Raw genomic sequence first — 24,581 nt, 5'->3', positions numbered from 1 at the left:
AAGCAGGACTCAGATGTATCTCTGCTTGGCTTGTAAACCCCTGGAGCCCCAGCTCTGCCTGGTCTCCCATCTCCACTCCCCCAGACTTCAGCTGTGCCTTTTCCCCAGCTCTTCTGCTCATGTCCAGCTTCAAAGCTCATTTGTATTGCTTGCAGCCAAGGATTAGTAAGTCTCCCTGTGTCTGACAGTTTTCTAGAGCTTTCCTTTTCCTTCCACCCACTCCCCTCTCCAGATTCCTTTTCTTGAAAATGAACAGATGTATTTTTAATTAGGGAAGAACTTTAACAGCTCTATTTCATATTCAGTTACTTAACGCGTATGGGCAAGATTAAATTAATTGTGGTTCAGTGCGAAGGTTTTTCCCAAAACACAGACTGAGCTGCTGCGTTCACAAGCCTTATAACAGGGAAGTTTTTTGTTAGCCACCTCCCTGCCTTACACCAAGCAGTGACTGCATTGTTTGGTGCCCCTCTATCTTCACCATTTTATTCGAAGCATCCTGGAGGGTGGCTTTGGTACCCCCCAGGTACCTTTTTTTTTTTTTTTTACCCTTTAAATTCAACTCTTTCTTACAAGGTATTGGATAGACTTACAAGTATGCAAAGGCAGAGATTCCATGGCCTTCCCAGCTGATGTGTGAGAAGGGAAACCTCTGTGTTATCCCCAGATGGGAAGCAGATAAATGAGTGGATAAATACCTGCATTAACTCAGCCACACTGGGCAGCAGCAGACTCCCAAGGACTTGAGTCTGTGAGTAGATGGTGACCGCTCCATCCTTAGGGCAGCCCTGTGCTTCTCTACCTGTGGGGGATTTCTTGGTATTCAGGAGAAGCCAGGACCCTGTTGCAGCAGTGTGTGCTGCCAAGGCTTGATTTATCTGCTCTCAGAAGAACTAGGGAGCTGATGGTGTAGAGGTTTCCAAATTAAGGCCTAATCCTGTGTGGAATTAAAATATTGCTGTTACAGAGACTGGCCCTGATGGAGCTCTCAAGCTCTCTGTCTCCTGGATTTATAACCCAGGTCATGTAAGAAGCAGAAAGCTGTGTGCTCTCTGGTGGTGTCTGTAGCAGAGGTCTGACTAAATAAATGAGTGTTAAGCGCGAACTGGTGCTTGGACAGAGAAGACAGCGCTGGTCTTTCCCTGTATGCAGCTGCCATGCCTTCTGCCAGCCACCAACAGCTTTATCCTAAGCCTCACATCTGATAAATTTAGAAATCTTTGTCCTTCCCACAGCTCCCAGGGTCTCCTCTGCCCCCTCCCGTGGGTCCTGGTGGGTGGCTGAGTGAGCCAGGCAGTGTCAGCTCTTCTCACTGGTCATCACCGAAGTTTGGGGTCAAGGAGCAAGCACCAGAGCTGCCCACTGGGGTCACATTATTCATCCAGTTTCTTCCAGGGCATGCGATGTGTGAGGCAGGACTCTGTAGTGGTCCATGGAGATTAAATTTCCTCTAGATGCGTACAGCAAAGATTGCACTGACGCGTGCAGGAGCAAGCTGGCTTTGTTGATGTACTAACATTGGGTCTCTAAGCCCAAAATCTATAGCAAGTCCTCTTGTTTAAAAATAATGTCTTATACAAGTCTCCCTGCCTGTTTAAGTCATCTGCCTGGTCATGGTAAAGTTACTGCAATACTGAGACCATTTTTCTTACAAAACTTACCATTTTCCTTACACGCTGGCTGATTTTGCCTACCAGGGGTTGGTGGAAAGCTGATCCTCAACAACCAATAAAGCTTAGCCTTGTAAATCCTGGGTAGGTTTTTCTTTGTTTTTATTTTTTTTTATTATTTTTAATGGAGCACATCTGAAAACTATAAACACAAGATTCCAGCTGCTGACAGCAGAGGGAAGCATATTCCTTGTAATGGGCATGTGCACCCACAGAGATGTGAGAAAGCTGTATTGGATTATTAGCAGCAGCACGGCGTTTGGTTCCGCCTGAACATGGTTAATGCGTGTGCCTTTATTAATCACAACAAGTTCCTGTTGGCAGTGTTTATCAGCAGGCAGAAGCCCAAAATGGGGAGACGTTTTCTCACAGTTTCATTGTGCTGTGGTGAAGAAATTGGTCCCAGTTGTCTCCCTGCAGATCAGGTAGCAGAAAGAAATTAGGACAGGATTACTTCATTTCCATCCTGTCTCAGCAAATCAAGCCTATAATGGGGGAATTTATCCCTGAGTCAGAAACACGAGATATTGGCCAGAGACTGGCCTGCCCTACCCCGCTGCTGGGGCTGCTGCAAGCGTCGCTTCTTTCTCTGCCACTTGGCAAAGAGTGGCTCAGGTATGTGGTCCAGAGTCAGCTCGGTGTTAAAGCTGAGATGGTTTTCATGAAAAAGGAAGAAAAAAGAACAGATCTTTGAGGGCTGTGGTTTTTAATATCACAAAGATTTCAGTTTGCAAAGGACACAGAGGTAACGTTAACCTATTTGACAAGGGGAAGCTGGAGCGCAGCAGGCTTGCCTGTGTGCCCAACGTGCCATTGATGAAATAGGTGTAGAGAAGGGATCAGCACCAGTGAGCCCCAGAATCTCCCCATGCGTGTAGGGAGATGGGAAGACCAGAGAGCTTTTTTTCCTGCTGCTCTGTGAGAATATGGAGAGAGTCCCTTAAACACGTGAGGGTTGTGTTTTAACATGCTTTAATCCCATTTCATTCACAGTATGTTTCATTCAGAGCTCCTGGAAGAAAACTTTAATCCTGGTGAGTTCTGCATGGCCAGACAGCTTAGGAAGGAGCCTCTCTGGTCTCCCACGTGTCCATGCTTCTGTGCAAATCAGAAGCCGCTGAGCTCAGGGGCTGCTGAGCAGAGCTCCCTTCAGTGTCACAGTTACTGAATCACCTTCCATAAATAACTTAAGTCTAATAGGTCTAATGTCAGGATGGGTGGATTTGTGGGAAATAACTCTGTCGGCGCAATAATGTATTGTTTAGCTGGAATGTTTTGAAACCCAAGCCTTTATCCCCAGTTTACCTCCAGAAGTGATTAAATCCTGTTTGTAGCCCATCCTCTCTCCCCCTCAGCGGACATGCGTTTGGTTTTGTTGACCACTTGTTCTCTGAAAAACAAAAGACTCTGCAATTGCTGTTCAGTGCTCATTTCCCAATTTCATCTCGCTCCAAAGCTGTGATGGATTTTGACATGGTCAAATAAAACTCAAATTAATTGGATTACACACTTCACTTGGGTACCTTCCCTTCTGAACATGAAAACAGTCTCAGTTGTTTTTTTACAGGGCTGTAAAGAAGGGAAGATGGATGGGTCTGGAAACAATAGTCAAAGAAATACCTGTTTGCATTCAGGCTTTAGGTTTGAAATTTGGTTCTCAGAGGGATCTGGGTTAGATCTCGTGCTGTTCTGCTGCCAGGAAGACGTTGCAGAGATGTTCTGTCATCCCTGGCAGGTAAAGAGATTTCACAGTTTTCCCTAGGAGCTGCTTTCAAACACCGAGCTTGAAAGTCTTCTCTATCATTACCAGCACTCCAGAAATTGAAAAGGCTTCACGATGTGTCTGCTAACATTTCTGGAGGTTTCACCTTCTGTTGTTGGGGCTGGACTCTGCAAAGTAAGCAAACATCACTCTGATCCTGCTGGTGTTAGCTGATCCTCACACCAGTGCAGCTGTGAGCCATTTGCAGTCTTTTACACCTGCAGAGTTCCCCTGAATGAGGGATTATGAGTTGAAGGGATGGGTGAAAGGGAACACCAGTATGTTTGAGGTCATGGGCAGGAGGAGATGGGCATTATTCTGGTGTGGCGGCCTCCCGCTGTGGAAAATGGGGACTTTCAGAGGGTTCACCATTCCAGTGACTGGGAGTCAACATCTTCATCCAGGTTAAATGCACCAGGAAACCTGCTGTGGGTCCGATAGCCCCGACAGGACGATGGATTGGGAATCTCTGTAGCATCAGGATGTGGGGATTCCCTTCCTTGCTTTGTGTTATTAGCATCTTGGCCAGTTGTGGAATTTTTGCACCTTGGTTTCCACAGCTGTCAGATAGTGTTGTGGGATGCTGAGATGCAAGATGCTGCCACACGGTACCCCACAGACTGCCAGCATGCTGCAGAGCACATCCACAGGGAACAGGGTTGTTGATTGTGGGTTTGGTGTTGCAGTAATTTATAAGGGTTGTTTTTATTTTATATAGTTTTGTTCGTTTCTATTCAGTTACCAACTGAAGTGGTAAGCCTGTTGGCTCAAAGATGAGGGAAGATGTGGGCAGCTACAGGCTGATTTTTATTCCTACCAGGATGTGACTGAGAAAGACGTGGAAAAGCACAAAGTTCCTCCAGTTCCTGCTAATGGCTTTCCTCTCCCTGCTCTGCTCCCATCTCCTGTTCCCCAGAGCTCAGGAGACCTACACAGGCTGGCCAGAGAGTTTTCTGCTTATGTGCAAGGGGCAGAGCACAGCCTCTCCTTGAGCTTTCCTCCATCCTCAGACCTCGGGGTGTCTCCCAGCAGCTGTGTGGCAGGGTGAGCTTGCTGGGTTGGTGGGCACGCTGCTGACTGCCAGCTTTCCTCAGCGGTTCACTGATGCCAGGCGTGAGGGAGCTCCAAATCCATGTGTGATTTCTCAGGTAGCCAGAAACCAGATGCATCTTGGAGATGGCAAATCTGGGGTGAGTTATTGCTGTACAGTGCAGAGCTACTCCTAAACTGCTTCAGCATTCAAAAGTAGTGTTGCATGGGTGTGAACACCAATTTGGGGACAGAAAGGATGAATTTTTCCAGGGGCTAGCAGAGGTGAGATGAGGAGGTCTGAGGGATGCAGCCTGTGCCCTCAGAGAGCAGGACAATTGCTCAAAGAGCCCAGATTTTGCATCCAGAAGCACTGCCTGCCCTTTACCAGCAACAGGCGCCAGAGGATTTAGGAGAGAAGTCCTGCCTGCTGGGACGGGGCAGCTCTTGCTGCAGGGCCGCTAACTGTTCTGCTCTTTAACACAGACGGAGAACCCCAGCTGGCCTCCACCGTCATAGACACCATCATGGCTGGCCTGCCAGGACCGCGGGGAGCCCCAGGGCCCATAGGGCCACCAGGTAAAACACTCCGCTGAGCCACAAAGCTGTACTGATGGGGAAGATGAATGAAAGAGTTTTCTGCTGGAGAGTGAAGTGGTCTGTGGGATGCCTGTAGGGAAAGCAAGTGGTCCACACTGGAAGGGCTGTGGAGCCACGGGTCCAGGAGTGGAAGGGTGGCAAGAAGTAACCAGTTCTTACCTGTGGATAGCAGCAGATTTTTTATTTTTTTAACCTTATAACAATTCCTTACTGCTTTGGCAGGGCACATCCTGAGAAGGGAATTGTTGGAGTGTCCCTAAGAATGGGTTGTCCAGTGAATTCCTCTGTGAGAGCAGAGCTGTTCTCACTGCTGGTGCAATCCTGCCCTGTTGCTGTGGAGCTCTACTGAGCAGGATCTGGGCAGCTGTCTTCAGTGATATCTATGCAAACTTTGGATCTGTTTTGAGCCATTCCACATTTGCACCAGCGTAACTGAGATCAGAAGCTGGGATGAAAATTTAGCAGCAAGTCTTCTGTTTCTCAGTGCTGATGGGTGGCTTAAATGATAATGTTCCTGCAAACATCAGCACTTCCCTGTATGATGCATATTTAGGAGTGAACTCCCATCAGTCGCAGAGAAGGCTTTTCCCTTCATTATGAGGGCCTTTCATTTATCCTTCAGATCCTTTATTCTCTGACTTAAGCGTTTGTATGGGGCATTAATGATTGAGGCTGATTCAGCTGTACTTTGTGTGCAATGTCCACATTGTTTCATCTCAAGGGTTGTGACAGCTAAAGCAGAGAGGAGTATTGCTAAGTTCAGACTAAGCAAATATCCTGTCTCCCATTTGCAGGTACAATTTAACAGCTACTGTTGGGATATAATCATTTTTCCGACAGGAATGAATCTGTTATGTGACTGTATAAAACAATTTGACCTGTTTAGGCAGTGTTTGACACGGCCTGGAAGCAACCACTTCTGTGGAACAGATTTAAAATTAATTTCTTGCCACTGGAGTGAGCATGCAAAGACCAAAAGAGCACTTCGCTTTGCCACAGTTGGCCTTCTGTTCAGGCTGTGTCCAAACCCTGGCTCCTTCATGTTCATCGTCAACGTTCTGACAAAACCAGGGAGCCAGACTGCAGCAGCTTGCAGACTTCCCACCTACAGGACCCCCTCCATTTCAGAAACAGCAGCTAGAGCAGTTTGCTCTGATGGAGCTGTTTCATGGGTCTAGTTTAAGATTTCTAAAGAGTTATTGTTTTAAGCAATGGAAATGCAACACGTTGCTGACATCCTTCCTGCCCTATTTTCACCTTTTCTTCTTCCCAGAGCTCTAGGGTCTTCCCTAGGGCATAGGGATGTATTATAGCAGGATGGGGGTGTCCAGGAACCCGGTGTATGATGAAGTGCTTGTGCTGTAGTCCTGTGACCGACGAATGGCTCTCACCCATTGAGAGCTGAAGAACAATGAAAGGCAGTGCATGTGTTTGGAATTCAGGGTCCTTCCAAGTCTCCTTAAACTTGTCTCAAATGCTGATTCCCACCAGGGCCGCCAGGCGCATCAGGACCCAAAGGGCCCCCAGGACCCATCGGAGTCCCTGGATCACAAGTAAGAGTTTTAGTGCTTTGGGGCTGGGGGGGAGAGGTGGGGGTTAGGTGTGAAAAATCCTCTCATCGCTGAAAGAGAGCGAGTACTTTATAAATCTTGGACCTGATGTCTTGGTCCCAGTGAAATTCTGTGATTTTAATACCTGTTTTTCATCCTGAAGTAGGATAAGAAGTTGAAATGGTTGCACTTCCCAGGCTTTCCCTTAATCATAACAACACATCTTGCTGTTACTCTGTCAAAATGTTTTACTGTAGCCTGAGTTGATGCAAAGGATTTGACATAGGCTTTACTAAAACTGTGATAGAAAAATACTGTGTTTCCTGTGGAACACATAAAAAGGATAAAAATGTATCAATGAGAATTCGCCATTTCACCAAAGTGAATTTCTTAAGCCTAATTTTTTGGAAATAGCACTTTCCATCCAATAAAAAACATCACAAATTACTATCAGTTTGATTGATTAGATACTGATAAAAATTTGTGGCGGGGAGGATAATTATGGAGTGTGATAACGTCACTAAAAAGAATTTATGATAGAAGGGCAAAGTACTCATATGGATGAAAAAAAGGTTAAAAGAAAAGAAATTATGATGAATAATGAACTGCCAAGCTGCTCCAAATGGTGGCTGGCTGATACAAGGGGACTCCAGTTTGGGGAAGGATGTTTCTTACTGTGGACGTAAACCAGTGACATCAAATATTTCAAAGGTATCTGACCTGACTAAGGAGATGAAGTGACTGAAGAGAACAGAAGAGAGGGAAAGGTTAAGTAATTTAGACGATGGATGTAACTCAGATCCTGATATGACAGGTTTGGGATTGCTAGAAATTAGAGAAAGGAGACTTTTACTATGTATTTATTAATCACTTTGAAGAAGCAACGGAGAGCAGGTTAGTGAAATTTTGCCAGTGTAGCAGAATCATTTCAATTAGTGAATGCTCTGGAGAACGGTGAGAAACTCCAGATAGATATGAACACAGTGGGAAAATTGGCAGCAAAATGACGGTTGCAGTTTAACGTGATTAAATATAAGGTAATTCGCAATTCATAAATAGGTTCTGTAATAGGGTCTGGCTTTCCACATGCAGCATGCTTTATAATTTTTTTATTTTTTACAACAGATTTGTTTAATTCAGTGTTCTTGAGCTTCCCTCTGTAAACGTACAGTAAAATTCAATGCTGAGAGCTGTCAAGTGCAAAGGTTACTTATGGGCACTTGAGCTCTGTTCATGCTCTGTGTTTGGCATGGGGCTAAGTCTGGTTTGTGCCCTATCTCATTTGCCAGCTCTAGTTAACCTCCTAAATCAAGGCTTGAATTTCTGGGGAGGATTGACTGCAGGCAAGGAGCAACGTGTTAATGGGGAGCACTGCTGCCTCCCAGCTGAAGCTGCATGCTTTGGGGACCCAGGATCTAAATTTGATGATCTTTGTGGGCCCCTTCCAACTCGGATATTCTATGAATCTCTGATTCTAAGCTGGGAGGATGCTCCTCCTTTAGTCCCTGATCTTGTTGAGCTGCATAACCAGATGATGAGGCTCCTTGCAGCTGTGCCTAGACAGCCCATTTCTCTGGCTGCTGGTGCTGTCTGGGGGCTGTTGTTAAGCAGGTTGGCTTAAATCGCCAGCTGTCTGGTGTGGAGCAGGGGACTCTTTTGCTGCAGTCTCCAAGGAGATGTGCAAGTCACTTGAGGTGGAAAAAAGCATCTTGCATATGGTCATGCGGAACTGACATGCAGAATATAAACAAACAATATTGTGCTCTTCCTGCCTGGTTTATACCCGTGGCTTCACTGGGTGTGTAATTTAAGAATTTTGATAGATTTTTGCCAAGCAGTTCAATTAGTGGAAGTCTGGAGACAATGCCCTTCTTATCCATTGGTGACTTGCTTTATAGATTTACTCAACCCAGGGAGCAAAATTATTAGTAGAGATTGGGCTTAATTTGAAAATTGTTTATTAGGGTGAGTGAATCGCTTCAAAATAATTTCCACTGCACAATCCAATTAATTTTCAGGTATGTATGCTTACTCATGCCACCCACTGAGGCAATTATGAAGAGGAGGAAAGTAGTGGGGATTTTTAGGCCAACCATACCATCTGTTTATTAATTTCTTCTCAGTCACTGAGAATGAGAACTATCCTGTCACACTGACCCCTTAAAAAATGCTACATCAGTAGCATGCAGTTCATTAAAAGACCCAAAGAGAGGGGATATGCAGAAAATATAGTGCTCGGGATATCTGCAAAATGAGCTTCCATTGTTGCTGCTTGAGGGCAAAAGCGAATCCAGCCCAATCACTTAATGGGTATGCGAGGTTTTCAGGAGCTGAGGATCACCGGGAAATGTTTTCACTACATCTTCATAAAGAATTCATGATATGAGTTAATTTCTCCTTGTTCTGCATCTCTTCTAGGGCTTACCAGGCTCTCCAGGACAACCCGGGCCAAAAGGCTCCAAAGGAGACCGAGGAGAGAGAGTAAGGTTTTACATAGTGGATTGATTCCCAGCAGGATCTGGGTTAATGCCTTAGAAATTACATACAACAGGTCTTTCAGTTTCCATGGGACTGCAGCCATGGCCAAATCTAAATGCAGAGTTTCTAGGTCTTCTGCAAAAAAAAAACAAGATGAGGGGTTACTGAACAGATAAAAGGTTGAATTGCTTGCACAGAGTCTGGTGTTCCTTAAAGAGATGCAGGTAGTAAATCCAAGGAATATTCAGCCTGGCAGAAGCCAGCTTTCTTCTGCCAACCAAAGCTCTTTAGTCTGGAGTATGTTAGATGGTCTGACTTCTTCCATCTGTGACAGTAACACGGTAAAAGCTCATCAGACTTTTCCTGAACCAAAGCCATTCCCCAGGTTAAATGATGCTCTTAATATGTTTAGAAAATGTGCTATACCTCAGTCCTTGATGGGCCTTGAAGTGCTAATGACTGTAGCAAGAAGGGCTGTTTGAATTTATTTCCAAACAGGTGAAGCTTAGGGAATACTGGAGAAAAACCTAAGCGAGATATATCTGTGTCAGATTCCCAGTCCAGCATTCAGCACCAGGAAGGGTTTCAGATGGTGCTTAGGCCTACAGCTGTTTCTTTTAAGCTTACTCTCCAACAGGCCATGGTCTTTGAAATTGCCTCATAGAACACTAGGCACACAAAATCATCTGAGAACTTAGTACATGGTGGAGGCTCATTCAGCAATTAGATCTGCCAAATGTAGCCGTGGGCACAGATGGACTGTGGAGCATTGCTAAGACCCTAGTGTGGAACAAAGTCAAAGCATTAAAGAAAAATGGAGAATAAAAATGTTGGCTGGTACCTGTAAAATGATGTGTCTGGAGCGGTGGCTACACAGGCCCAGCCTTGTGCTGTAGGAAACAAATTCCCCGTTCTTCCAAGTGCCACTTTCACTGCCACGTCAATAGATGGAGGTGAGTGTGGGGGTCACTGTGCAGTGGGTGGCTGTGGGTGATGGGCTTCCCCCATCTGACAGCGTCTCCTTTTCTCCTTCATTTCTGCTCTTCCAATTCAAAAGGCAGAGGGAAGTCTGAAAGAGCTAAGAAAGGCAAATACAAACAGGTTAACTCCAATGTGATGACTTTCCAAATTCATGAGAATACCTAGTGACAGACGCAGGTTACATTCCTCCATCCAGGCTGTGTGCAAGGCGAGCAGGGCCCAGGTGGCTTGTTTCTCCTGCAGCACTTCATGTCGAGAAGTGGATATCTGAGGGTGGAGTGCACAGACTTTCAAAAAGCTCAGTTTTATTTGAGTATCTTCGCACATTTTTGTGGGGTGCTTTGTTCCTGCTCTTGCATAAAAAAATCACCTGCAGCCACCTGAAAGATAGAGACCATTTTAAATGACAGTATTATTTTAATAACAATTTCCTTGTGCAGATCATCCACTTCAGGCATTTATTTGCTTCACTAATAGATCAGTCTCTGATGCATTCTGGAACCAGAATTTAAGGTTCTATCAGAGACTAAAACCTTAACTGATGAGATTTCATAATGGGTAGCTACTACAGCTCATTACCATTAGATGCTAATTTTCAATTTAAAAAGAAAAAAAAAGGAAAGAAATAGAAAAGGAAAAAAAAAAAAAGAAAGAAGAAAAAGAAAAAAGCATGGTGTATGACAAAGCATCAAGTTTCCATCCAGGAAACTGATAAGAGCTCTTCCTCAGTGATTCATTCAACATTGTGCTTTAGTTTGTGCTCAACCATATTGCTAGGACTATCACTATACTTCCTTTGAACCAAAAGCTGTGTTGCACTGTGTCTGTTCAGTACAGGTGCATACTTTAGACTCTGATTTCATTCTCTCCTTGTAGATATTCAGAATTGTAACTCTCCTTCTAGGTTTGGGACAAATGAGATTTTCAAGTATCACAATGCCTTGCTAAATAGAAAAAGTGAATTCTATTTCCTGTCCTTTCTTTGTTAGCATGCAAAGCAAAGCTGATAGCTTTTTCTGGCAGAATTTCTGTAGGATGTTCTGTATGCTTTTTGTCTTTTGTGAGTGTGGATTTGAATGCTGGTTTTGACAACTACATGCTGCAATTTGGGTTTGGTGGATACAAATTAGGGCTAGCTTTACACAGAGCGGAGGAGCTGTGCAGCTGCAAAGAAAAGCAGAGGAGGGTTGACAATATCTATTGAGGTATGAGAAAATGTTATTATACATTCTTCCTGCTTAATCTCAGAGAGAACAGATGTAGAAGAGACCTGAAGCAGTCTGAGCACATCCCCGGGATGGCACATCTATGTGCGTGCTGCTCGCGATCAGCCTCTGTTCATCGTATTCTTAAACAGTGCCAGTGAGGGATGCACCACATCATCTCCAGGCAGTCTTCAGAGGTACAGGTCTTGAGGGCCTGGGATGAAAGATATTTCTAACGTTCAGCCTAAATATCCTTTGATCCACTTTAAGCTGATAACATCCTTCTCTGTTCCTCCTGGACACAGAGCACAGCCTGTTTATGTATTTTCAGCGTGTTGTTATGTCTCCGCTCTGTGCTTTGCTGCCTGCCTGTGCTTTTCTGCAGCCCTTACTCCCTCCAGTGCAGAATCTGAGCATTTTCCTTTGAAGGTGCTCAGAGCACCTGAAGAACTGGGCCTTCCTCCTGGTGCTCCTGGTGTTGATGTGGGCCTTTGTGTAGCGCTGGTAGCTGTGTGCTGCACAGGGCTCCCTGGTAATGGTTCTGAGATGCCCGAGGCCCATTTGTGTTACACAAAGCAGTGGTTGGATGGACAGAAGAAAAAAGCAGCTCTCCCTTTTTTGGCAAATGCTACAAAAAGCTGCCGCCAGCTAGATAGTTTTTTAGGAACAAAAGGATGGGTTTGTTTCTGTGTGTGTTTAGGGGAGAAGAGCCAGGTTAAATACGTGGTTGTTTCATCAATAGATTTCTAAAGATGCTTTTAAATTTTGCCTCCTCTTCTCCTGCTCCTGCTTTCTCACAAAATAATCTATAACTCTTCTCCTGGTCAGTGATTCTGCCCTGCCCCAGGGTGGGAAGCTAAAGCTATGGAGGAAAACAGGGAGAAAAGAGCTGCTCGGTTTGATGGCATTTCATCCCACCCCACACCAACACACACCATTCCGAAGTGCTTCTGTTTTACAAAAAGAAAAAAGAAAAAGAAGATGAAGCACTGAGAACAATGTGAAAATTAGCACAACAGAAAAAAGAAACAAATCAACCAAAATACCTTATGTGTGTTTTGATCGGTAGCGGCTGGGGTTAACAGGGGGATGTGTGTGAGCAGGAGGCAGATTAAATCAGCGCTCGGTGGGAGTCCTGGGCTCTGTTTGCTGTCTGGGCAGCATCAGCCTGTCCGTTTTACTAGAGAGAAGAATGCTGTAGCATTGTAAGAAACAAATCTCCAGCCAAATTCCTTCCTGCTATAATGTAACTGACTGCTGTAAAGTTCAAAAAAATTGCTAATCATCTTACTGAGAGGGTATTGAGCGGAGTAGCTCTGTATTGAGTCAAACTTCTCCAAAGTGTGATAGGATTTGGAGCTGATGCTTGACAGAAAACCATGACCCTCTTTTGCTGTCTTTAAGTGATAATGTCAAGGGAAAGGGTATTTTTTTTTTCCATATTATCCCAAGTGTAAGGTTTTTCATTAAGCCATCTTAATTCCACTAGTAGAAATGACACTATGTTCTTGTCAAATGGCAAAATATCTCCTAATGACACTTACTTTATTTCCAACAGGGGCAAGCAGGTCTGACTGGAGAGAGGGGCATTAAGGGATTTCCTGTAAGTGATGCACTTGCGGGTGTGTGCAAGACTCAGATGGTTTTGGTGCCTGCCTGGCACACCTGGCACCATAAACACCACCTAGCTGGACTGCAGCTGGTTCAGCCAGCTCTCTCAGACACAACAACCAGGTCAGCTGTCTCCAGCTCAGAGATTTGCTCAATAGGAAGCCTTACCTTAGTGTTGCTCTGCAAATGAAACGTACACTTCCTGCGTGTTAGGCATAGCACTGAAATGCAGAGTGCATCAGACCGATCTGATGGGTTTTGTCACCTTGGGTGCTTCAAGGGATGGAGCTGGTGCCCTGCCAGCTGGGGAGCTTGGTCCTAGAGCCAGAAGTCAGTCATAAAAAGTCGTCACAGAGGACAGAGCAGACAGATTCCCATTGATTTAGTTAGGTGGGGAGAATGCTGGCTCTAGGCTCTCTTAGAGAGAGACTGCACAGCGCACAGCAAGCTAGCAGCTCTGCTCTGCAGACTTACCTGGCTGGCTTCTGCTAGTGGTATGTTGTCGACAGGGCAGTCAGGGGCATAAAGTGGAAGAAAGGACTGGTGACTCGAGTCCTGCTCTCCAGAGGTGGAAAGCAGTGGTCATGAAGGCATCACACCAACAGAGACGTGCTTGCAGATCCCCCTCCAGCCACAGCTTGGCAGACAGAAGCCTCCTCCCTGCCCTGTGAGGGTCCTGGCAGTAGCAGAGCCCAAAGGTGGGCACTGTTAGCCCAAAGTGCATCCGCTGCTCTCAACGCCCTCTTGCACCTTGATCTGCCAAGCTGAGCTGGAAATCCTTTAATGAGATTAAGAGACTTGGCCAAATGATTCCTTGGCGATAGCTGAACAGACACACACAGGAGAGGTCTGCACAGGCACCTGTGGCTAGCGTGCAAACACGCCAGTGGAGTTGAAGGTTGGCTGAAAGTGAGCAAGTGGAGCAAGTTGGTTGTTTTGACTGGCAGCATCCAGAGAGCTGCTCGTTTCGCTGTGAGGTTTCTCTTCACCCTTCCTTAATTCCAGCTCATCATTTTGTGCAACTCCCACAGCCTTTTCTTCAGTTCTGCCTCCCATCCCCACTCCCTGCTTTGCAAATATCTCAAGGATGTCAAACAAGTCTGAGGAGCCCAGGCATTTCCACTCTGTTTTATGCAGCAATTTGTTAGGCTTTTCCTCTATGTTTAGCTTGTGGTTTAATCTCTTCGTGTCTTTTGTTCTTTGGGAAACGCACGAACTTCCTGGTTAGGGGGAACATCAGCCTGATGTTCACAGCACGCAGGGATCTTTGTTCAAGAAAAGCTTAATGAGCATCTTCAGAGGCAGAAAGTGATATGACTAATTAATGAAGGCAGAATGGAGGATTTTTAGGGTCTAAATCAAAGATGTGCCTATGCATGTTTGGGGGAGGGGAATGGTGTTTTTATCTCAGCGTTGTGGCGTAAGACGTTGCTCGCTGAGATTTGTGGCAGGGCCAGGCCATGGCAGCGAGCCCCTCCTGCAGCCTGGCCACCCCCAGCCAAGTTCATCGATGTCAGAAATAGGGGGGGACCTGCTGGGACGCTGGTGGGAGCCAGGACAGAGCTCATGAAGTGACAGGCAGTCAGTTTGTTTGCTGCTGCTTCAACTCTTCTGCCTTTAATTTGTTCCTTTGGAGGGAAGGGATACAAGTAATCCTGGACAGCATCCTCAGTCATATGGAGACAAATTTCTCTTTCTTGTTTCTTTTAGGGTGAACCAGGCAAGAAGGGTGAGGAAGGGGATAAAGGTGCTGATGTAAGCATGTATTTCTACTGTTTTGTTTTGCCTTTTTTTTTTTTTTTTTAACTTTTTATCTCTTTACTGTCTTTTAACCACATTCCCTCTGTTGGGCTGGTTTGAGAGGGGACAAGGGTCCTGTCACAAAAGTGCAGCAGAAATTATGTGATCCTTGGCTTTCACCTTACTGCATGCTAGAAAGCCAGGTCTTTGTGGTTTGCTTGGCCATATTGTCAGCTGCTCTCCTCACCATGCATGCTGAACACCTCCTCAATCCCTAGTGCTTCTTATCCCACACAGAGCTGCTACAAGGTAGGGAAAGGCTGCCCTGTTTCACTGCACAGCAACAGCCTCCCAGAAGAGATGAAATTGGATGTGCAGCGAGTTGGAGTTCTCACATTGCTGCTCTCCCACCCTAAAATACTCCCCAGCATCCATCTGTCCCTTCAAGCCCATATCTAAGACAACATGGGCAATGAAATACAGTTTGAGCATATGTAAAAGTAAGTGACCAGGCTCAGACAGCACGTGGCCAACCTAGGAACTTGAAGAGGAGCAGCATGAAGCCCGTCAGGATGGGCATACACGCCACTGTTCCAGTTTATAAGGCAACAACAGGATGGTGCTTGCCAGTTTCCTGGTGTCCCAATGAAGGGAAAGCCCAAGTAACTCCCTGATATTCAGAGTAAATGTCAGAGGAGAGCAAAACCTGTTTTCCAGGTAGTGCAGTTGATCGGCTAGGTTGTTATTAACATAAGCTGCCTGGTGTAATGGTTTGACACAGATCTACACCCTGCGTTTGGCCCACTGCAAGAACACGAACCAAAGTGAAAAGTTTGGCTTTGAGCCAGAGGCTCTGCAAGTGTGGGGTATAACTGAGGAGATTTTTCTATAAATATGAATTTCTCCTGCATTCCAACTTAATCCTTGCAGCTTATCTCACTTTTTACTACTTCTCTTTTTTTTTTTAAGCATTCACACTGCATAGTTTGGTGTTACTCAGCCAACATCATGAACAAGAAGCCTATTCTGCACACACGTACTGATGTTAGTTTTCCTTCTTGCAGGGGGAAGGTGTTCAACAACTTCGAGAAGCTCTGAAGATTTTAGCTGAGAGGGTATTGATTCTTGAGCACATGATAGGAATTCATGGTAAGCATGGCTAAAGTTTTCTTTTCGAGACAAGTAGGACTCTATTCAGGCAGCTGCTTGATGATGAAATACCCTCCCAGTCTCCTAAGCTCTCTGTCAATGTCAAAAGCTGTCTGGTATCTATTTAGGCATCCTTCTCAAAACTAGGTACCCAGCATGACTTAAAGGATGCTTGCAACTGTTGAGGACCTACAGCCTCCACCACCTGCCCGAGTTACTCTGGTTTTACCCCAGCAGACGAAATGACCCCCCTGTGATAATTTTTATTTACAGTTTAGAGTGAACAGTGTCTTAATCCATGCTGCACCCATGATCATCTACCAGCATCTCAGGGAGGTGCTTGTTCAGGTTGTTAGTCAAGATCTTTTAATGCTGTTAATACTGTCTTCTAAGTCACCTTAATACCACTGAGGCTCTTGCCTGGTATAGCTCTGTAGTTTACATAGAAAGCCCTAACAGTGCTGCAGGTTACCCAGAAAACAGATGATCTGTGAAGGTCTTGCCATTACAACTTACATAAAACCTATTTTCTCAATCACAGTTAAAGAAAGTCTCACACGTTCCTCGCTCAAATAGAATGTAAGTTTTCTGTTAAGGCTATTTGCTCTCCCATCACTGCTGCAGGACTTGGCATCACTCCTTAAGTGTTTTCTCCCCTTAACCAGTGTGGGGTCGTGCAGTCATCACAGGTCAGCCTTCTCCCTTCGTGCCACTTGAGGTTCAAGTCTTGCACAGCTGCCAAAGTTGCTGTGCCAATTTCTTCCCTTCAGAAACACAGCAGTGGCAAAATACTACTACTTGGAGCTACTATCCCAGCCTTTGAGAAACAGGCCTGTTCTTTGGCACTAAGCTGAGCATTTCTAACTAAGTCCCATGGCACTTTTCACACTGTAACAGATCTGTGGAACCTCCTTCCTGGCCTTGCTTGTAAATCGAGCTGCTACCACACCTTCCTTCAGATCAGCATCCACCTTTATTCCGAAGTGGCCTTTGGATATGGATGTGGCAAACTCATAGTTAAACTGTCTGAGGTTCCTAAGCAAGTGCCATAAAGCACTCCTATTATGGTGCAGTAAGGCACGAGGCTTTGAGAGCCCACCAGCCACTTCTGGAGCCAGCACGGTGCTCAGATGAAAATGCCATTGGGCACGTGAAAGAGAAAATAGTGCTGCTGTAGAGTGCTACACTGTGTGGCTGAACTGGCTTGGGTCTCTGCACTGCTCTGCATTGTTCAATGGAGATGTGTCTTTTGGAGGCCCAAAGTACTATTTCCAGAAGCAATGGGCAGCAGCAGCAAGAGCTTTTCGGGAAATCATGAATCATGAGCCCATGATTTAACCGCAGTCACCCTGACCTTACCTCTACAGTACTCCTGGTTTGCTTCAGCTTTTCACCAGATTTTATAGACCAAGGGCAGGAAGAGATGTTTTTATGCTTGTTTGCTTTGACATGATGGAAGTACCAGGAGGATGCCCACTAGGTTACCTAGGCAGCAACCCATGCCCAGTGTATATGGTCTTCTGGTAAGAGTGGAAGGGGAACCTAATCTGTAAGTACAGTCAGTGAATTTCACAGAGATACAGGACCCAGGGTCTGGCCCACCATGGTCTTTTTCTTTGTACCTCGTTTATACTACTATAAAGAAACAACAACAACAACAACAACAACAACAACAAAAAACAGCTCTTTGGGCAGCTTATATAGACACTGGGGCTTGAACTGGGGGACAGATACCAATTTGCCCAGCAGAGCTGCCTTGTTTACCAATTTTATACATTATATTTGGCAGTACCACAGCAACCAGGCGTGTGGTGCTGCTATTTTGACACAGCTACTTCAGCAAACCATTTTTACTGACAAATACGTATTTTCTGTTATTGTTCGGGATGGAGATCAGTTACTGATATCCATATATATATACTCTATACTGATGTAAGTATATCAAAAAAAGTGGATGTTTCTTTAATTGTATAGTGTAGTTTAGGCCATGTTTAAGCACCTCTGTTGCATGTCTTTATATAAATAGTTCCCTTTTTATCCAATAATACAGTATAGGTAATTATATTTTTACTCTGTGCTTTTGAAATAGTTCCATTCTTTAACTTAAGACATATTGAGGCCCTACAAAAATACCACTTAGAAAAAGAACTCGGAAAGTAAGGCTTTTTTTTTTCCTTGTGTTCATCCCTTTATGTGACTATGGCTAAAAAATAAATAAAAAACTGAAAACATCTAAAATAACAAAATAGGATTTCCTTGCGCACAGACCTCCCTGCAGTGAACAGCACCACAACTTTAAATCACCCAGCACCAACTATCTGGTCAGGTTCCCACCATAGGTGTCAGGAATTTTACCACAGGTTCCTGGGTAGCCCAATTCCACCCAGCTTTAGAAACCCACGCAGAAATGCCAATCGCATGCTCTCATTTTCCCTAGAAACTTCACAATCAACGTGGTTTCCAAAACCACAGCCACCCAAGCAACAAGGCAAAACATACCAGCAAACAAACCTCTGCTCTGCAATGAGGGGGCAGCTTGAGATTATCTGGCCTAGCAAACTACGGAGAGCAGCCCAGAAGGACACAAGAAAGCCCGGATTGTTTGGCACTGTTTATTTCCAGCAAGCACAGCACAAATCCTCCTGCAGCCAAGTGCTCCCTTGAAATAGAAATGCTGCCTCATGTGAATGAACCAAGACTGGGTGTCTGGCTTGTGAGGTTGGACTCTCAGCAGGGAAACACGCCCATGTCCAGCACTGAAGGCAAAAGGAAAAAGAAACTGGGGCATTCCAAAGGGTGAGGCAGCATCATGCTATCAGCATCTGTTGCCAGCTGCTGGGAAAATAAAAGTGTCCCGTAGTCAAATGTATATTTAGCTTTGTAGGGCAGGATGCAGTAGAAAGAGGAGGTGTATGTTAACACGAGGCATGCTGGGAGAGTGGACAGCTAATATTTATTTCCAGATTTATTGCTAATTTGTCTATAGCCTCGGGTGGCTCAAGCCTTTCAAAAATGTGCACCTTTACAAGGAGTGAAATGGTACTTACACCCCCAGGAACAGCACTTCCTTGTGACCACTTGGCAATGCCTTATCCTTCAATAACAGGAATCTGTGGGCAGTGCTGAGTAGTAGTTGTAGCCCAAGGTAGATTATGATCAATAAATGAACACTGCTTTGTAAATGGAGTGACAAACGGGAACAGGACCTGCTGTGCTGTGTGCAATAATAGTATTTACCCTGAGGAGTTTATACAGAGCAGAGGGAAAAGGCCTAATATTGGAGTAGGATGATGACAGCAAATGTAGAGCCCCAGTTCCTTGGTGGATGGAAAGACATCAGGAGGGACAACACTTCTTCCAGAAGAGGCGTCATTCAGAAAGGCCCATTTACTCTTTCCTTAGCCTCCCCTTTTAAATAGTGCTCTCCCGTGACTTTCTCTCCTTACAGACTCTTTGTCTTCCATTGAGCCAGGCTCTGGACAAGATGTGATCCCGGGCTCCCCTCTGCGAACCAGCATCAAGATCAAACGTGGAGGACCCCAGCAGCCGCAAGCCTACCAGATCCTCTCTTCACTGCTGGATGACGGTGAAGCCAAAAGGAGAAGTAATCGGATGAAGTAGGAGCATCTGCGTGTCCTCCGTGCCGGTTTACCAGTTAAAGATACAGTATCCCAGTGCTTAAGTGCAGATGAAGTGGGTAGGAGGCTGTAGTGCTGGCAACTGGATTCCCTTACCTGTCCAACACTATGCCCTTATTGCAGGGAATGTCTTATCCATAGCTCAGAGAGGGTCTTATGAATGTTTTTCTTGATTTTGTTGTTTTGCCTTTGGAATACCAGGTGGCAGGTATCCTCAGAAGCTGTCTACAGAAGTGACACCTCCTGACTGTGTCTCCAGCAGTTAATCCTCCCCTTGTTTCCCCACAGCCCCTGAAAGTCACTTCAGTAAAGCCCTGCTGAACTGAGGGAGACGATCAATCCCATTAGACTCGAAGCCAAACCTTAGTCTTGTCCGTTGGTATAGCTGGTGGCATCCGCTTTTATTTTATGTGGTGGTGTCACGCTGACTTCAGCTGAAGGTACCACTTTCACAGGCCATTAAAGCAGTCTCACCTGCAAGGATTTCTTTTAAGCAAAGAACAAATTGGAAAATTCAAAGAACATTTTAAGCTGTTACTCTGAAAATGCAGATTACTGTTTGCAATTTACCATCAAAATCTTGGCTTTTCATGTTGCTGATTGCATGTGAATGACATTATTTCTGTTTGTGACAGGCTGAGCAAGGACTTTTGATGAAAATGTTCATGGCGTATATTGACTCTCTATCTTCAATAAGTATAGACTGTTCTGTGAAAATTTAGAGCAGTATGTATGAGGGATGATGGAATTACAGAAGAATTTTCCCATACTGTGTTCAGTTTGTGCATACATCCAGAAAAAAAATAATTTAAGTCGTAGCAATAACTATTCACAGAAAAGAATACTTCAAATACTTCACAATAGTTTCTTAATTTTACATCAATAAGGAAAAGTATTTTCACTTTTTTTTTTTTTTATCATTCTGTGGGTAAATCCTTGTCATTTGAATGTGGAGACAGTGTAATAGCAAATCACAGTCTGTGGAATTAGTCTTGTCAAGAGCTTATCTTGCACTAAGGAGCTAAGTACAAAGTCATTTTACTTTTTGCAATAACAAGTTTTTGGGGAAAGTCCCAGCATCCAGGTTTAAGAAGCTGGACCTGCCCTTCAGTGACAAATGAAACACTGAACCTGCTGTGCAAACCAAATTGGACAAGTCATTCATGGAGACAGCGAATTTTGTTCGAAAGGGTAAGACTAATCAACAGAACTGATGGTACTACCTTTATTTATATGTATATATATTTTTAACTGTTCTGCCAAGTTTTCAAATTCCACCCAAAACAAAAGTGAGCAAATTGTGGTTTTCATTTGATGGTGTCAGTCATGTAAATTGGTCTCATTCTGTCTGCTTCCTAGTGCAAGATACAGCTAGCTGAAAAAGACGAACTATACTCCAACAATTATTTCTGTCAAAAGCTGTTGCAGACCAACAACTGTATGGTCCATGAGTTCAGGAACCCTCATCGCCCAAAGTGCTCATCCTAAGGTAAAAACAGAAACACGTGCTACACTGGAAATGAGCCTTAAAATGAAGGAGCTCTGCCAGCCCATTAGCCACGCGTTAAATTAACTTTCTGTATACATTGTAAATATACAGAAGACATCACAACATCCAAATCTTTCCTCTGAAGAGCATTATATTTTCAGAAATAAATAGGGTAAAGGCTACTCCTGAATGAATTAATTCACCAGATGGGTTCTTTTGGCCCTGTTCTTCAGAAATCCAACCATCCCTCGCAAAACATGCAAAATGGTGCAAGTTGATGCTGAGCAGGCAGCAGAGAAACTTGTCCACATAGAGAAGATTTTTACTGCTATACAGCTAAATAAAAAACAGCCAGGGCTTAAACTGGCTTGAAGGCTGCAGTACATGCACTTACCCTGCGTTTGAATCCTCACACTGCTCGACCAGTGCCACTGGTGGGATCTTGCTCCACAATAAATCTGTGTAGTTCACGTTGTTTCTCACTCAAGTTTTCCTTTGGATATTTCAAAGAAACAAGCCTTGAAAAAGTCTTGGGAGTTGAAGGCAAGGTATAGTCAGGTGCTCTCTTTCCCCAACTTTTTTTTTTTTCCAACTTTTGAAGTGAACACAAAGGTTTGCCAAGAGCTGATGCTCTGGGCTCCAGTATTCCTTTGTCTACCTGCACTCTGAATTATAGATTGAGTGTGATATAGTCAGAAGATAAGAAAACAAGTCAAAACATCTGAGTCAAGCAGGTTACTGAGCTCAGGCAGTGGTCTTGTATTCATAATACTTTGAGGAGAAAGTCTCTTGAACACGTCTGAGTTTCAAATCCAGCAGTAACTCTAAGTCCAGTGCTACCTCTAATTACAACACGTATATAAACAATGTGGAATTTAATCAGTGCCTTTGAGAAGGCTGGCAACCAGCTCTCAGCCTCAAGCTCACAGATACAAGCAGCTCAACTTCCCAACAATCAGCAACTGACTGAAGGGCTGTTCAGCAGGTCACATCCCTGCATTCACTGCCCTGTGGGAAAGAGTTTGAAGGGGACTTGGAGCATCTGCTTAGCATAGCTGAACTTGGTGCAGCCACTGGTACATTCCTGGAATAATCTTCCCATTTAAGAATTAAACACACAAAAAGGTGTCTCCCCAGTTACAGGCTGATTGCCATGTGGGAACTGAGAAGTGCTTGATTACCTCCTTGTTGAACAGGGACTAGCTTGGTCTTGATCATATGGCCATTACGTGGGAGATATCCCCTTATGCCTCCTGCAGGCATTGGAAGGTGAGACCCTGAAGACTGAGGAGAAATCACAGTGCAAGGTAAATGCCTGTGCGGGGCAGGTTGGTGCAAGCTAGAGGTGCTCACTGCATTAAGAAGCTTTTCTCATGGCCCCTTCAGGACCTAAACTAAAACAAAGCAATCTTTAAACAGGGAAACAGCAAAATTTGTTTCACTGCTCTTGCAGCTACAGGGTTGAATTTGGAGGAGTACAATGGGGCCTTTTTCATGTTCCTGGTATTCTGGAGCCTTCATGTTGAATTGAAAGAGAAATTTTTCTTCCTCCAAGTTTGTCTTCATGAATGCAAAGCTATTGCATTAGGTTGATGAGTACTCTCTTCATTCATAGTGACTAGGATTTGGGATTTTTAAATTAAGAAATTATTTAAATCACTGGCAAGATGATGGGAAATTTAATTGAAGTTGTTTGCAATTATTCCTGCCAAGCTAACTGTCACAAGATTGGTTAGGTTTGGGTTGCAACAGTTTTAATTATTGATTTTTCCAGTTTTCTGTATGAGCTATGTCATTTTTTTGCTCCCCACACTTCTTGCTTTTTTAGCTACATCCCTCTTTTATGTGGTACTGTATCTTTAATTTGGGTGACATTAGATTACACCAACTGGACTTTCTCTCTCAGCTGGGGTTTCATTCCTCGATACTTACACAACAGTTGGACCACAGTCTTGTGCAGTCCCAGTTCAAATACGCTTTAAAGGTGAACACAGCCTCATATGCTGACATTAATGATGTTCATGCCTAAGCAAACCACTCCAACCACATTTTCCATCTTAGGCAGGATACTAAGATTCATTTTAGCCAGGGCATGTATGCATCTTGCCATGTCTATGTAACTTAGAGAGTGGATTTACTTCGGATGCGTGCTCATTTAGAAATATATTTTAATGAAATGTTTAGTGCTTTATCTTACATGCATACTGTGCAATACCATAGTGTGTTGTTTTCCTTTTTTTTTTTTTTTCCTAAGACTTCATTGAAATTCTTAATGTTTCTTTGAACTCCAATGTGTTTTTGACTTGGCTCAGTTCTGGTAGTAGGAACGCATTTTCCTTGCCTTGAGCTAACCAGAAGCAGCAGCAGCACATTGCACAACTGACAGTCGCTGCAGTTTGTGCACCCTGATGTTCACCAGCAATCTGGTACTCCGGGGGAGGTGGAGAATGCTTCTCTCCAGAGTATCCAACCTGCACTTACTGTAAAGAATCGATAGTGACCCAGGGAAATAAGAAAAAAATAGAAGAACCCTCGTCTGCTCCCACCAAACTCCACAAAAATTCTGCCATCACCTTCCACAGGAACAGGGACAGGCTATAAAAATCAGATCCAATTCTGCAGGTAGCATGAACGGGTGCTGCTTTCAGAGGAGCCGAGCTTATGGCTCACAGGTGGCTTTCTGAAAGTTTGGCGCTGGGATTCAGGTTCAGTCCCAGTCCCTGCAATGAACTATTGTAATGTAAGAACCTAACCACTGTGACAAAGGCTTCCAAAAGACATTCAGCCTCGGGAATTACTTCTCAATACAATTTAGTGGAAATTCATTCTCTTCCATGTTTACAGCTTCTGTGTTATTTGAGACTACATTCCATTCTGGTGTTTGTTGGTATAGGGTTTAAACTACTTGCCGTTTCTGTGATTGCTTTGAAACCAAGCAATTCAAAGGTGCTATAATTGTCCACAAAGCACATTCCCACCCATAGAAGGAAATGTTAACTTTTTCACTAGTTATTTTACACAGTATTTTTTTATTTATATCAGTGTGTTTTGTATGTGTGCAAACGGTCCCAGCTTCTCCCATTGTAATAAGCTATACATCCATTTGGTCGTTATGCCATATGCAGCATTCTGCAGTCGTGTACGTTCTGAATTAGGACAAGAATAACTCTCTTCTGACACGATGAATTCATTTATGGCAGGCTCTAATGTTTGTTGTAAACACAACCTGTTTGTTCCACCTCTTGCATGGTTACTTATCTGTTTTCATATTGCTATGTTATTGTTCAAGATATCTATTTCTCTTTATTTGCTATGGGTTTTGTTACTGTATATGGAATGTTTTGTATTCAGCATTTTCTTACAGAGCAGAGTGGGAACAGTATTCAAGAACCCACAAATACCAAAGACCTTTCATGTAATGCACTGAGAAATAAACATACTGTAAATGAGTACGATGTCAGGTGTCCTGTATTTACGGCGTTCACAGCAAGTTCAAGTGAACTGCATCCTGGGGCTGCAGGGGGAACAGGAGAAACAGCCAGAGAGAGTACAGTGCTTAGGAGCGGGCATTAAAAATATGTTGTTACTTGCAACTTGCCTCCCTTCCTTGTTTTCTTACAGTTCAAGGAATTCGAATTGTTGAATTTAAGAGCAACAGCTGCCCTCCTCTGCCTCCCTG

At 44.3% G+C, this 24,581-nt stretch overlaps 1 protein-coding gene across 6 annotated transcripts in view; it reads left to right on the top strand.

Moving 5' to 3' along the window:
* COL26A1 (collagen type XXVI alpha 1 chain) overlaps positions 1-24,351 on the top strand; it is a 174,815-nt gene extending 150,464 nt beyond the window's left edge. For 4 of the 6 annotated variants that reach the window (XM_068655751.1, XM_068655752.1, XM_068655746.1 and 1 more), the window contains exons 9-15: positions 4,948-5,040; positions 6,553-6,614; positions 9,030-9,092; positions 12,834-12,878; positions 14,597-14,641; positions 15,691-15,775; positions 19,224-24,351. In XM_068655751.1, the coding sequence (XP_068511852.1) occupies positions 4,948-5,040; positions 6,553-6,614; positions 9,030-9,092; positions 12,834-12,878; positions 14,597-14,641; positions 15,691-15,775; positions 19,224-19,396 (566 nt within the window). In that variant the 3' untranslated portion in view covers positions 19,397-24,351. The remainder of the gene's footprint in view (positions 1-4,947; positions 5,041-6,552; positions 6,615-9,029; positions 9,093-12,833; positions 12,879-14,596; positions 14,642-15,690; positions 15,776-19,223) is intronic. The other 2 variants (XM_068655749.1, XM_068655750.1) reach the window with 2 other exon arrangements.
* The last annotated feature ends 230 nt before the right edge of the window (positions 24,352-24,581 follow it).

Source organism: Anas acuta, chromosome 19 (genome assembly GCF_963932015.1).
Source record: "Anas acuta chromosome 19, bAnaAcu1.1, whole genome shotgun sequence".
Classification (NCBI taxonomy): Eukaryota; Metazoa; Chordata; class Aves; order Anseriformes; family Anatidae; genus Anas; species Anas acuta.
The sequence above is the reverse complement of the archived record's forward strand: the minus strand, read 5'-3'. Positions and strand labels throughout refer to the sequence as shown.